A 14,756-nucleotide genomic window follows, 5' to 3' on the forward strand; every position below is an offset into this window, starting at 1 on the left:
TCATACATATGGTCAGCCTTAACATCGTCTTGTGTAGTTGCTGACGTGTTTTCTGTTGTGTTTCTGTCCAGGCCTCTCCAACCAGCCTAAAAGGCTCTTCATTGTCGCCCAACTCTAACATCAATGATTCCCCAGCCAGCCGGCAGGCGGCTGCTAAGCTGGCACTGCGTAAGCAGTTGGAGAAGACGCTGCTGGAGATCCCTCCACCTAAACCTCCTGCCCCCGAGTTCAACTTCCTGCCTTCAGCAGCCAATAATGAGTTCATCTACTTGTTGGGGCTGGAGGAGGTGGTGCAAAAGCTTCTGGAGATGCACGGCAGGGGTGGGTAGTTCTTTCCACTTTGTTGACTAGTTTTAGGATGTTTAGGTGCAATGGTAGATTAAATAGTAGAAGATTAGGGCTGTCAATCGATTGAAATATTTAATCTCGATTAATCACATGATTGTCCAAAGTTAATCACAATTAATCGCACATTCTTTATCTGTTCAAAATGTACCTTAAAGGGAGATTTGTCAAGTATTTAATACTCTTATCAACATGGAAGTGGGCAAATATGCTGCTTTATGCAAATGTATATATATATTTATTATTGGAAATTAATTAACAACATAAAAAATTACAAATATTCTCCAGAAACCCTCACAGGTACTGCATTTAGAATAAAAATGATGCTCAAATCATAACATGGCAAACTGCAGCCCAACAGGCAACAACAGCTGTCAGTGTGTCAGTGTGCTGACTTGACTATGACTTGCCCCAAAACTGCATGTGATTATCATAAAGTGGGCATGTCTGTAAAGGGGAGACTCGTGGGTAACCATAGAACCAATTTTCATTCACATGATTGGTACCAATGGATTCCTTAGGTTTTTTACTAGTTTCATATGACCAGTAACTTCACTTTAGCTTTAAAACTGAGCCCGCTACAACCTCTGGAAGATCGATTGTGTTATTGCGTTAAAGACATTAGTGGCGTTAAAACAAATTAGCATTAACGAGTTATTATCGCACTAACTTTGACAGCCCTAAACAATAGGATATGCATGTTCAGTCTAAAGAAGCTCTCTGTTTTCCTTGTAGGTAATCTGGGCCCAGCTGCTGCCATGGCCAGCTCCATTCCCAAAGAGCCATACACCTGCGCCCAGTGTAAGACGGACTTTACCTCCCGCTGGAGAAAGGAGAAGGCTGGGACCATCCTCTGTGACCAATGCATGTCGTCCAATCAGAAGAAGGCCCTGAAGGCTGAGCACACCAATCGGCTGAAGGCGGCCTTCGTCAAGGCACTCCAACAGGAGCAGGAGATTGAGCAGCGTATCCTCCAGCAGGCGGCCTCTTCATCTTCCTCTAAAACCTCCTCTCCTTCACTGTCCAAGAGTGAGGTGCTGGTGTCCCAGCAGTACAAGCATGTCAGGGCTGCCATGCAGCACAGATCTGTGGCTGCCCACCACTCCATTAAGCAGGTTAGACTGGACTCTGATTGTGTTGGTGATGGAACAACACTGAAGTTTAAAAGGTTTAAAAACATTTGCATCTACATGTTAATTAACACACAGCATGTCACTTTGTCTCTTTGTACAGAGTCATCTGCAACACAGCATCCAGTCGATGAGCGCTCGTGGTATGTCCCACTCATTCACTTCCTCCTCTCAGCTGCAGAATGCGATGGCAGCAGCGGCGCTGGGCAGCAGGGCAGGTAAACATGCTGCTGCACGCCCGCTGCAGCAGGGGGCAAAGGTCAGCGCCGGCAGCAGTAACCAGGGCAACGTGGCTGCCTGGAGGAAGCAGAGCGGTGGCAACACAGGTAGATAAACGTTAGACGAGGTTAGACCGAGAACGCTCCTCAACCGTTCTCGCTTTCTGCTCCTCTTTTGGGTCATCCCTCTCTTCTAAGGTGGATTACTCTTTGGCACTGCCGCTCTCTTTCTTCCCATCTTCTCAGGCCTTTTCATTTTAGAATTACTGCGTGACTACGTTTACATGCACACTAATATTCCACAATTATTCCAGATATGACAATACTCCGAAGTTGAAACAGGTCATGAAAATAGCATATTCTGAATTATCCTTATTGTGAATAAAGCATTTTCTGAATAGTTTTAGGAGCAATATTTGGACATGTATAGAGCACATTCAGAGTTTGAGACACATGACCTATGCCTGTTTATGTCCAGATCTGTGCGATGTACACAAACCAACTAGCCGACAGTTTGCAGAAATGCATGCCCAAAAGAAAAGCCCACATTTCTGGTCAGAAGGAGAAACACACCTACTTTAAAACATTATGAAAGACTTGAATATCAACAGGTTTTTGAATATGCACAAATATTGCAACTCCGACCTTTTCAAGAAGGTAGTTGAAGGAATGAAAGAGGGAGGCTGTGTCCGCCACCAGTTACATTAATCGTAGTATGCACGGCTTCATGTAAACGGGAATATTAGTGGAATATTCATTTTCATTAGCCATGTAAACAGGTTAGTAGGAATATTGTCTTTTTCAGAATAAAGGCAAAAATTTAATATTTTGTACATGTAAACGTAGTCATTGACTTTTTTTGTATCCTCAAATACAACTTTAGCAGGTAAATCACAGGTGCAAACTATTTGAAATGTTCACTCATCTTGCTCAATGCCAACTTCTTCCTTTATCTTTACCTTCTTCCTACTTGAATCAAAATACTGTGTGTGTGTGTGTGTGTGTGTGATTAGAGCTGTCAATCGATTCAAATATTTAATCGCAAATTAATTGCACATTTTTAATCCGTTCAAAATGTACCTTAAAGGGAAATTTGTTAAGTATTTAATACTATTATCAGCATGTGATTATCATGAAGTGGGCATGTCTGTAAAAGGGAGACTCGTGGGTACCCATAGAACCCATTTTCATTCACATATCTTGAGGTCAGAGGTCAAGAGACCCTTTTGAAAATGGCCATGAAAGTTTTTCCTCACCAAAATTTAGCGCAAGTTTGGAACGTTATTTAACCTCCGTCGCGACAAGCTAGTATGACATGATTGGTACCAATGGATTCCTTCCATTTTCTAGTTACATAAAGTACCAGTATTTTCATTTCAGCTTTAAAACTGAGCCCGCTACAACCTCTGAAATATCAAAAAGCAGCTGGGCCCAACGGATTTTTAAGAGGTTAATTAAAAATCTTAAATTGCTTTAATGCGTTAATGAAATTACTGGTGTTAAAGCGAAAGTTATTATGGCATTAACTTTGACAGCCCTGTGTGATATTTCATCATAGAATAAATGTACAACAGCTCAATCTCCAGTACATTGACCACTGATGTGTTTGTCTCCTGACAGGTGTGACTATGGCCTATGTGAACCCCAGCTTGTCTGCCCATAAGACCACCTCTGCTGTCGAGCGTCAGCGAGAGTACCTGCTGGACATGATTCCCTCCCGTTCTATCTCCCAAGCAGCCAACACATGGAAATAATGCAATCTTCCTCCCCACTGACATCATAACTATTACCCCTCTTAATATCAATAACAGCCATTCTCATGATCATTCTAATCCTTTCTATGGACTCTGCCTCTGGCCTAAACGGTGCAGGGGAGAATCAGCCTAGTCTTTTGTGGATAGAGGTGTTCCTTCAGCTCTTCCTCAGATATTTCTGCTACCATCTTCCTTCCCCGAGTCCTTCATCCCAAAGTGGAGTTGTGCTGCGACAGCTTGGGCTTCTGAGATGCAAGGAATATGTCAAATTGGGTACCTTTTTTTGGAGGGTTGGGGTTTACATGGGCGTGTACAATTTTACAAACTTCTCCAGCGATGTTGCCTCTCCCTCCTTGTATATTGGTCGAACCTCTCTGTTGCACCAAGAGGAATAATCCCGAAACTCCCCTGCCTCTGGATTAGGCTGGGAAAGAATAATAATCACTATTACACACATTAAAAAAATCTTCGCCTTACGTCCTACCCCTCTCCAAGTCTGAGCCAGTCAGACCCGAACTTAACTGAAGAGACCTCACCACAGGGATCGTGGTTGAGCTCCGAGGACCATCCACGAAATAATAACTGCTTCAGCTTTGCAAAAATGAATAAAATGAGAAAAAAAAAAGGACTAAAAATGATCTCTATCTGCACACAGACTTCCTCTTCTCTCAAACCCACAGCGTGTACAGTAGAGAAGTTGATGTGTGTCGGATTATTTTGTATGGCTGAATGTTAGGATTTTGTCTTTTCATCTGTAAGTCATATACTGTGTTTGGAATATTGTGCTCCCTGATACTTTGGAAGTGGCCTCTTGTCGAGGTCTGAATTTACAGGCTAATGTTACTGTTGAGGTGGTTTTACATCTGCTGGGTTCCATGTCGTGGCCTACTTTTAAATACTTTGTTTTTTCTAAAGATGAAGAGGAAGGTTTCACTAACTCATGTAAAGACACGGAGCGTATGTTTGGAGGACTATTGAATATTGTAAAAAAGAAAACAACAAAAAAAAAAAAACTTCCAAAGAACTAGTGGAGCCCAAATGGTATCCCTTCTGCTAGAAGGTGTCTAGTTTATTTGAACCCTCTCTGGATATAAACATGAATTCATGCTAGACTGAGGGGGTGTAAGGAATGTCATATTTTTGACATTGTTTTGCTTTTAGTCATAGGTTGTGGTGCATTATTTTTCTTCTATAGACAAACTGTCTCTGGGTTTATTTATAGGGTCATGTTAGTAAAGATATATGCTTATGCCCTAAGTTTGAATGGATCTCCACTTAAACTGATTTGTTTTTCTCTCGTGTGTCCAGTGGCTCCCGCTCACCTTTACCATCGATTGGTCTTAGAGAAGCTGGACAGCTTTCAGAATGTAGTTATGCAAAAACCCCTATAGCAACAAATGACATGAAACTTCTTAGTCTTTAACATTAAGGTGTGTATGATTTATGTCGGGTCCTTGAATTGAGCTAACTATGCCTTTCACATGAGCTATAGTGCATTTTTTATCAGGTTGCAGCAGCACAGGATAAGCTAGTGAAGTACATACATTAAACCGGGGAATTCCCATTGCTCATGGAGTTATTTTATTAACCATGTGTCTTTAATTTCAGTCACTGGGGTGGTCCAGTTTCTTTAACCCTTTACTCAGACATCTATGTGGCCTATTGGAAAGTGTCACATTAAAGATTACATGCATTTAAGCCGTAAAAAATGTGTGTGCATATTTAAAAATCTGGATGTTTTGCAAGCAATATGTTAAAAAAATCTAACTGACAAGAGGCTGACCATCCCAGCAGTTATTTTCTGTCCATTTTTTAAAAATCATTTTCACATTAAAACAATAGCGATTATGATCTCATCACTATGTCATTACAAACCTGGAGTCTTGCTGCCCTGTTGCCTCACTTTTTGATTTCAATAATTCATCCATGTTGTGCTAATCTAATGCGACATTGTAAGGATTTGTGTGCACTCTTTAGCTCACTGATTATAATCATCAGGATTCATAGTAAAAAGGTGGTGCACTGCGTTGGGTAACTGGGCATCAGCTGACGTTCATCCCCTCTGTACTGGGGTATCATCACTGTACGTTCGGGTTTCATTTAGGATGGTGCAACGATACAGTATGTACATTGCTGATAGAAATACAAGCATACGAAGTTTAATTTAAATTGCTCAAGATTTTTTTTTTTGTATTTCTGTCTCAAAGTAGCATCGTAAATCTTCCAGGTTGTCTGTACATTCCTGACAGGCAGAAGGTAGCAGCCCGCGTCTCGTGGATGCAAAATGAGCAATCTGGAACGAGCCCATCATTTTGTGCCCTGCTAAGTGTAACCCTGTGCTGTCCTGACTACTGCCTGCTGCTGTTTGACAACAATATCACCATTCCGTTTGTTTGGGGTCGAAGCTCTGCGAGATGCAGAGTGGCCCGAAATGGAAAAAGAAAACAATGTATGAGAAGTATTTGTTTGTTTTTTTGGATTTTTTTTTCTGCTCTATCAAATAATAATAAAACTAATTTTAACCCCTCTTTCGTGGTTGGGTTGCCTGTTCATTCAGGATGTTTAAAGGGGCAACGTGTAATGCTTGGCTATATGCTCCAAAACAGATGGGGGGCAGCATTTCACCTCTACTACTGGGTCCATACAACCTAGATTTACTGTCATTAGGAGACAAGATTCGGTCAAAACTCAGTACATGTCTGGCCCGTGTCTAGTCAGTCTGTGAATTTGGGGTTAAATCGTTTAACAAATATTCAGTGGTCATGTCTATAATGTTAAATCCAGAGCTACATGTCCACCGGGGACGCGCTGCTCCACTCAACTGGCCGTTCAAGTGGTGACGTACCCTATCGAATGCACCTGATTGGTCCCTGGTTTTGTGCTTGCTGTTTCAAACAATATTGCGGCCTGCTCGTAAACTTTCTGTTATTCCTTCTGAAAACATTTTAAGCAAGAAATAGGCGATGCCACTGCTGAATCTTATTTAATTTTAGAACTAGATTGCATAGTTTGACAGCTTGGTCCGAGTTTCGTGAGCCGGATGCGTCGCGCTGGACGGGGCTCATTTACATAAAGGACTGTTCCCGCTTTTTCATTTTGAAACGGCCAATGAGGGAATTCCAACAGACAGACTTTTGTGTTTGTAGGGCTGGCCCTCTGCGGTCCAGCAACAAAAGCCAGCTACTAACAGAAGAGCAAAAATTCGCACAAGTCGGTTAAATTGCTGAAACTCTGAGAGTTTACGTTGGCCATCTGTGTGTGTGGCCATACTGTGCCACTAACCGGGGACTTTCATTTAGAGGCTGTGTAGCAACTCAGATTCAGCCAGCGCTGAGAGACACAGCTGGGTCTAACCGGTGTAACGGCAGCAACAGCAAGTTTGCTGATCCGGTGGTCCACCAGGATCAGACCCCCAGCGCTGGGGTTTGTGCTGTCTGAATTTGAGTTGCTACAGCTTACCGCTAACTGAAGGTCAGTTTATTCAATGATAGAAAGGGGGTCCCTTAAGGAAAAAGGAACCACTGCTCTAAAGCATAGCTACAGTTGTTCACTGGCTTTTAGAGGTGAATACAAACACTAGAAGCCCAGTATATACAGTATATCTAGTTGGGTTGAAATCTTACTCTGTGTGGACACAAACGTACCAATATAATGCGGTATGAAGCTTTTAGTGTTCAGTATTGAGACTTACACAGTGATAGCAATTATTGCATCACCTTTGTACTGGATTTCACTACATACAGATGTTGTTTTTGTTGTGTCGACCCCCTGCACACGTGTGCATCTGCATAGTATAAGTGAGTGCACATAGAAAGCGGGATCCTTTCCAGCAGTTACATCATCACCAATCTGTGAAGCCAAAAAGAAAAAGCAATTATCAAAGAGCACTGCAGATAAACTACAGCTTTTAGCACCCTCACTGATTCACTGTTATTCTGACGGTTATCTGACTGTAAAATTACAAGCTGTCAATATAACATTTCATTTTTCTCAACGGGGTTTGGATCAAGGAACTCAAACCGTCATCCAAACACCAGCAGGTTCTGGATTCAAACCTTTCAGCCTTTCTTCTGTGAAAAACATTGGGATCAAGGATACACACATAAGTGTATCATACAATAATACTCTCTTACGCATATGCACATCATGCCAATCATAATCAACTGACCTTAAGAGTGCATTGAATTGCTATTCTGAGAGATCTCTAAACAGGAAGTATGGAAAAAAGGTAACGCCTGCGCACTACTCCATGCCACAATATTTTTATTGACCACGTTTAGATCCTGTTTGGATCTTCGTCAGGTTAGAAAGTTTGAAAAAGTGGAAACCATACCCATATTTATACAGTACATAAAGCACGCCAATAGGCTGGTGATGGCAGGTGTAGTTCATCCAAAAACACCAGCATGATAAAAACATCCACAAACAATTCACAATTTGATAAAGTACATAAAAACAGTAGTACAAAATAAATATCAAACATGTTATTTATAAACATTTTGTCATATTCATCATCACATATATCAGAGAATCCATCACCTACGTTCAAAAATATTACATAATATTAAAGGTAGAGGAAAAAGGAAAGAAGAAATATTTAATTCATGTACAATAATTGGGTTTAAAACACCATTTTAAATTTGAGGTGAGAAATAAGCATTACAGAAACAGAATATTAATTCATATTTGATCAGCGCTGCCTAGTTTGACCGTTTGATCAGAGTTTCTGAGTGACTGACGTTGAATGAACAGCCAATAGGAACGCTCTCTCTCTGAAATGACCTGTGATTGGCCAAAGTCTCCCGTCATGGGCTAGATGTTTTAGAGAAAACAGAGCCATGAGGAGGTGCAGAAGTCTAGTTATCTCTCAGAACACTTGAATTACAATATGCTGAAAGGTTATTATCCTTCTGCCTACTGCCACTTTAAATTGCAATAGCAATTTATAACCCCTAGATGGCCGAGTACACCAACTTTTCATTGAACCTGCTGTGTTTGTCTTCAAACAAATAGCCCTTACAGGAATTTAATCTTCCTAACAGGTACATTTGTGTGACATTGTGGAAAAACAAACACCCTAATCTATAATATAAGACCTCCAGACTTAACTCTGAGAGGTCATGTCGTGTGGAAAGGGAGTGAGAGAATAACAGAGCGAGACCTTTACAGAAGAAAGTGAGCTATTGTTTGTCACCACGACCCACTTATGAGCTCCATTCCTTGGCACGCTCAGTCTCTCCCCGTGATACTGTACTTCCTTTGTGTTCGTGTGTGTGCATGTGTGTCATATACTGCACATTTACATTTTAATGATAGTGTGTTACTCCTTTCATGTTTTCCCCAGCTGCTCTAAATCCATATGCTCAGTCTGCATGCATCAAAGTCCTTTTGAGGCCATCGTGCTTCTGTTCATATCACCCATCACCATCATTTTGTGCTGCTGTGCAGCCACTCTGGTTCTGTAGTAGCTATACTGGGCTTCATTTAGCTCCCACCACCATATGAAAGGTGTCTCCTCACTCTGATGCTTGCTCTAGATTCTACATCAAGGGAGCATTTTGCCACCAAGGAGTGTGTGTGTGTGTGTGTGTGTTTGTGTGAATTTGAGGGATGGGAGGGGGTGGGAGGTTGCACCCTGGATGACTGAGCAGCTATGATCGAGGCAGCCTGAGCCAATCAGCCCACGAGCACCATGCCTCCTGATTCTTAATTGGCTGGCTTTCCCGGCGAGCGCAGCTGATACACAGAGCCAGCTGGTTTTATTAGAGAATGAGCCGGGGCCACAGTGGGGAAGACACACACAGAGAGAGAGGAGAGGCAGACATATAGAGGCAATATTCACAGAGAGTGTGTGCAGTAGCCAGTAATTACCTTCCAGCTTCTGAACCAATCAAGAGCCACACAGATAGAGAGAGAGAGAGAGAGAGAGAGAGAGAGAGAGAGATACAGAGGGAGGAAGTCCATTTAGATTCTCAGTCTATTCCCAGGCAGAGAGGTAGACAGAGAGCTTATTGAATCAGTCAGAGAGAAGGAGCGGAAGTGTTTTCTTTGGAGCGGCTCAGCTCATCCTTTCTCATATTTGCCGAGTGGTGCTGGGTGAAAACAGATGGACAAGATGAACCACAGCTCAGCTGAGGCAGAGGCTGAAACCATAGAACCACTGCGTTACCTCAGGTAGGCACCTGCTCATTTTCATGGTCTTTTGCTCTTCTTCTTCCTGTTTCTCTGTTCTGCTGTTTGTTCCAATCTGTTTGTTTTACAGTCACAAGGACACAATTCACAGGACTGCTGTCAAATCAATGCACAGTGGGAGAAAGAAATATATATTAGTGCTGTCAATTGATTAAAATATCGCGATTAATCGCATGATTGTCCATAGTTAATTGCGGTTAATTGTGAATTAATTGCACATTTTTTTATCTGTTCAAAACGTAAAGGGAAATTTGTCAAGTATTTAATACTCTTATCAACATGGGAGTGGGTAATATGTGTGCTTTTGCAAATGTATGTATATTTTTATTATTGGAAATCAATTAACAACACAAAACAATGACAAATATTGTCCAGTAACCCTCACAGGTACTGCATTTAGCATAAAAAATATGCTCAAATCATAACATGGCAAACTGCAGCCCAACAGACAACAACAGCTGTCAGTGTGTCAATGTGCTGACTTGACTATGACTTGCCCCAAACTGCACATGATTATCATAAAGTGGGCATGTCTGTAAAGGGGAGACTCGTGGGTACCCATAGAACCCATTTTCATTCACATATCTTGAGGTCAGAGGTCAAGGGACCCCTTTGAAAATAGCCATGAAAGTTTTCCTTGCTAACATTTGGCGTAAATTTGCACTATTTAACCCGGATTCCTTAGGTTTTCTAGTTTCATATGATGCCGGTACCTTCACCCTGCGTTAAAAAAATTGTGGCGTTAAATGAATTTGTGTTATTATTGCGTTAACTTTGACAGCAGATGGCGTGCAGAGTTAGAGAGGAGAGAGGAACATTCAGATCTTCTTGTCAGCCCCAAGAGAGACGTCTTCAGATGAGACTCACAGTGTACATTCATCTGGCAGTCTGTTTGAATCACAGCAAGCTTTTAGAAGGAAAACAGAGCAAAGGGAGTGATAAGAGATATCAATTATTTAAGTCGACTTGCTTACCAAATGCCACATGAATACCAGCACTTACGATAGTGATGATGGTAATATGATGACGATGATGGTGCTCACAAAAATACCTAGTTCCTCCCCAAGAAACTCCTACTCTGCTTTGCCTTCGTTGCTCGTTTCCTCTCCACTGAAGCCTCAAATTGAATTACAAATATGAGCCGTTATTGAATTAGGGGGCCCGTGTTTAATTTGGCATTATCCAGCCACATATTACCGTCCAAGACAATCATCTATATGATTCAGTATCTTTGAGGATGAGACGTGTAATCAGTTTGTTATGCAATCGGAGGTTAGTGTGGTGTTTGCTCCTGGCTGCCTCATGTAGCACCACTTTGACACTCAGAGTGACAGAAAGAAACAGAAAGAAACAGAGAGCTACTGAGGCTTCGTTCCAAATCGTATACTTTTTTTACTTTTAGTACACACTGCAGCTGCCCTTACAAAGTACGTACTGTCACATACAATTGAGACATGCTACTTCCTCATAACATTGTGCCTTGAACTTTGACCCTCTTGCTCATATACCCAGAGGATTGTGGGTCAGAATAGCCAGAATAGCATGCTGTCATGCATACTGCAAGATGTGACAGGATGTAGCAGGACATCCTGGTATTTTTGGCATAATGCATTTGACATACTATGTATTGGAACATAATGTGCTTTCAAATGAAACTCATGAGCTCGTGTTTACAACATGGGAAGTTGTGTACACAATATGTTTGGGGTTCAAGTGGTTAAGTCGTGAGAACACCGCCGCTAAGCAACGGCAATATTAACGTTACTGACGGCGTCTAGAAGCCACAGAGGCTAACAATTTAGCAAGCTAGCAAGTGGGTAACATAATGCAGGAAGAAAAAGATGAGGCCGTTAGGAATATCAACATTTTCCTCAGATATATTATAAAATTACGAAGAATTACAATATACGCCTAAAATGATAATATATTCACATATTATGTACCGAAAAATGTACTTCCAAGGCCTCCGCCATTTCTGACAACGTCAACAAACACGTCACAACTCGTGAACTCGGAGCCTTCGGAAACTTTCCACTTATGAGGTCATGAATACCACTAGAGGGGGGCGTTCATATGGACTCTTCTCATGAACACGGTAAACACGACCCCATTTGAAGGCACCAATACAATAGACTGTATATAAAGATGGACGACGCGTCTCCACTTCCTCCCACTGTACAGAAATGAAGCCAAAATATCCCGGATACTGGAGCTGCCATATTGAGATTTTGACGTCATTTGGAGCCAGAGTCTGCGCAGTAGTGATCGGGAGGTGGTGCCGCGGTGGACACGGTTGCAGCTTGCTAGCGAGAGAGAATCAGAGCTGTCAATCATGACGTCTCACCTTGTTTTTATAGAATTAAATAACTAATTAAAACCAAAAATATCAGACAAATGAACACTTGAACATACATCAGTGTGATAAGAAATACCTAAAATGACAGAAACCAATTTTGGGAAAAATGTATTTGACGTGTACTTAGACTTTTTAGTTTGATCCTCTAACATGGAGGGGGCGGGACTTATGACCTATACTGCAGCCAGCCACCAGGGGGCGATCCAGATGTTTTGGCTTCACGTTTGGGGAGCTGTCATGTCCTCCATCTCTATATACAATCTAGGGGACATACTAATTCTTTTTTTGGCATACTAAATAGTCTGGTAGTCTGGGTATTGGAGTTATAATGTGCTTGACATCTATGTGCAGGTGTTTCCTGACATTTTCACACTAGTAAAATACAGGTAAGCAGTTTGCACAGTCTTTTACAGACGCACACATATACACGCACAAACTGCATATGCTCATATTGATTACTTTGTTCGGATCCACTTAAAATTCCAAATAACACTCCGTGGTCCCTCTGAGATGCACACTGCACGCTATGTACACAGCCTTTAGTCATCATGATCAAGCGTGAAACAAAAAAATGCAGCTCAAATAAGAAAATGGAGATGATCTCCCCCCAAGTAAAAACTAAAACGAAAATGTTCACCAGAATAAACTGCACAAATAAAAAGCAACCCAAAGAGAGAAAAAAAAACTACAGCCCATTTAGACTTTTGTTTCAGCGATTAACAACAAGGTTTATATGCTAATTTAAGGCAGATCGAGCTCCATTAATGAGAGGTTTCATCACAGAATTAGAATTTGTTGATGTGGTCTACACGTGTTTTATATCTATGATGGCTAAAAGCTCAACATTAATTTGGCCACCACTATTAAAGGACCAATGTGTAACATGTATTGGGATCTATTGGCAGAAATGGAATATAATATTAATAAGTATGTTTCCTTTAGTGTATAATCACCTGATGATAAGAATTGTTGTGTTTTCGTTATAGAATGAGTCGTTTATATCTACATAGGGAGCGGGTCCTCTCTCCATGGAGTCCGCTATGTTGCACCGCCATGTTTCTACAGTAACCCAGAACGGACAAACCAAACAGAGATGTTCTAGAGAGGTTTCCACGTCGGCTATCGTAGTTCTCTAACACACTTGACACATGGGAGAAGTTTCAGTTGGTTGCAGTCTGCAACTTCACCGCTAGATGTCGCCAAATCTTACACACGGCACCTTTTAACAGGTCCTTGGGTGTGCTACATATGTGAAAAAAGTTGTATAAAGCCTTTTGTGGCTCCAGATAAATGTCCTAAAGTGATTGAGTGACTGAGTCAGTGTCAGTTGGGGCTGAAGACTGCAAGTTTGAAAATGAAAGAAATCTGGGGCGTGGAGTTAGAAAGAAGTGAGCCTCCCAGACCTCTGTAGTCTACTGTTCATCTCTGATTGTTGTTGCATAAAACACATAATCTCTGACCTAACTGTCAGTAGTCGAGTTGCATTATGGGTAATGTAGGCGCCAGGTTACTTTCCTGTCCACCTGACCGTCATGAGTGTGATGCTAAATCAGTGGATTACTTTTTTAACTACAGTAACATTTTGTTTAATATGGGCTTTCATTTCTGTGCAGCACTTGACCTAAATGTCTGTGCAACATAAATGGTATGAATGCATAGACACGTGAAAAACACACACACAGGCAGCGGCAGGTATTGTAATAAACTCCTTTCAAGGAGTCAAGGAAAGCTGTTGAATTCTTTTGCGTTGTGACGAGATTAGAGTGTGAATGCCTGAATGATTTGTGGCCTTGCTGTTTTTGTCTCCGCATCTACTATAAATTAAGTGTTTTGTCACCCGGGAGGAAACATCACTGTTGAATTTCTTCCTTCAGTGCACATCAAATAGCACGATACGCTTAATATAGCCTAGACAGATGGTTTAATCCTTTTCTGTTGATCCTTTATCTATATAAATCACCCCGCGAGCCTGTGATTGATTTTACAATACGGGTGTACATATGGTGCCTAAAGACATCTTAATGCAGAGAATACTATATCTCCTCCGTGACTCATGTATCTTCAGTAACACTCACAGTTTTTGTCATTGGCTTAACTGCACCTGACACCCGTCTATTTCACTGTCTCCCTGTTATTGTCCCATCAATCAGTGCACGCACCTACATATTAAATCTATTCTGGGAGCTTTTTTAACTCGATAACGTATGTAATTACGCTCTTTGCGTTATAGCTGCATTTACACTCTTCTTCTCCGCATGTGTCGACATCTGAGAAGCTGAGCCTGGCAGATTAACCATCACCCAGGAGGCTCGTTCCCAGTCCTCAGACCTCTCAGATCTCTGCAGCCTGATTGGTGCTGGCTGGCAGTCAATTAAAGCAGTCAATTTAAGCCCCCCATATACATCTGCAGGGGTAACTGATTATAAAGCTATCATCATCATCAGGGTCTACATGTCATCAGGCATGTAAACGTGTGTAAACTTGAAAGCTTTTAATTTATTCACTTTTTAAATTAACCTGTGGTTCATAATTAATTCTAAAATGATATGCGGATATTTATCCACACACACATCTGTTATAGCAACCTGTTTAAGCAAGAGCTTGGTGTGGATTTTGTGCACAAAGTAAAATTAGATGAAGATGATTACTGTCTAGAAGTATGAGCTCTATGATTTATGTAAAAAAAAACAGGAGATAATATTAGCCCGGGAGACAGCCTTGTGATAAATCTGCTCAATGATCTGATATAATTATATAGAGA

General features: G+C 41.4%; 2 protein-coding genes across 7 annotated transcripts in view; both read left to right on the forward strand.

The window, feature by feature from the left end:
* The window catches only part of gatad2ab (GATA zinc finger domain containing 2Ab), a 31,703-nt gene extending 26,443 nt beyond the window's left edge, over nt 1–5,260 (forward strand). For all 6 annotated transcript variants that reach the window (XM_037769770.1, XM_037769774.1, XM_037769771.1 and 3 more), the window contains exons 8-11: nt 72–321; nt 1,081–1,460; nt 1,579–1,801; nt 3,314–5,260. In XM_037769770.1, the coding sequence (XP_037625698.1) occupies nt 72–321; nt 1,081–1,460; nt 1,579–1,801; nt 3,314–3,447 (987 nt within the window). In that variant the 3' untranslated portion in view covers nt 3,448–5,260. The remainder of the gene's footprint in view (nt 1–71; nt 322–1,080; nt 1,461–1,578; nt 1,802–3,313) is intronic.
* A 3,955-nt stretch (nt 5,261–9,215) lies between these two features.
* The window catches only part of yjefn3 (YjeF N-terminal domain containing 3), a 62,011-nt gene continuing 56,470 nt past the window's right edge, over nt 9,216–14,756 (forward strand). The window contains exon 1 of the mRNA XM_037770661.1: nt 9,216–9,621. Coding sequence (XP_037626589.1) covers nt 9,554–9,621 — 68 coding nt within the window. The 5' untranslated portion in view covers nt 9,216–9,553. The remainder of the gene's footprint in view (nt 9,622–14,756) is intronic.

Source organism: Sebastes umbrosus, chromosome 5 (assembly GCF_015220745.1).
Source record: "Sebastes umbrosus isolate fSebUmb1 chromosome 5, fSebUmb1.pri, whole genome shotgun sequence".
Taxonomy (NCBI): Eukaryota; Metazoa; Chordata; class Actinopteri; order Perciformes; family Sebastidae; genus Sebastes; species Sebastes umbrosus.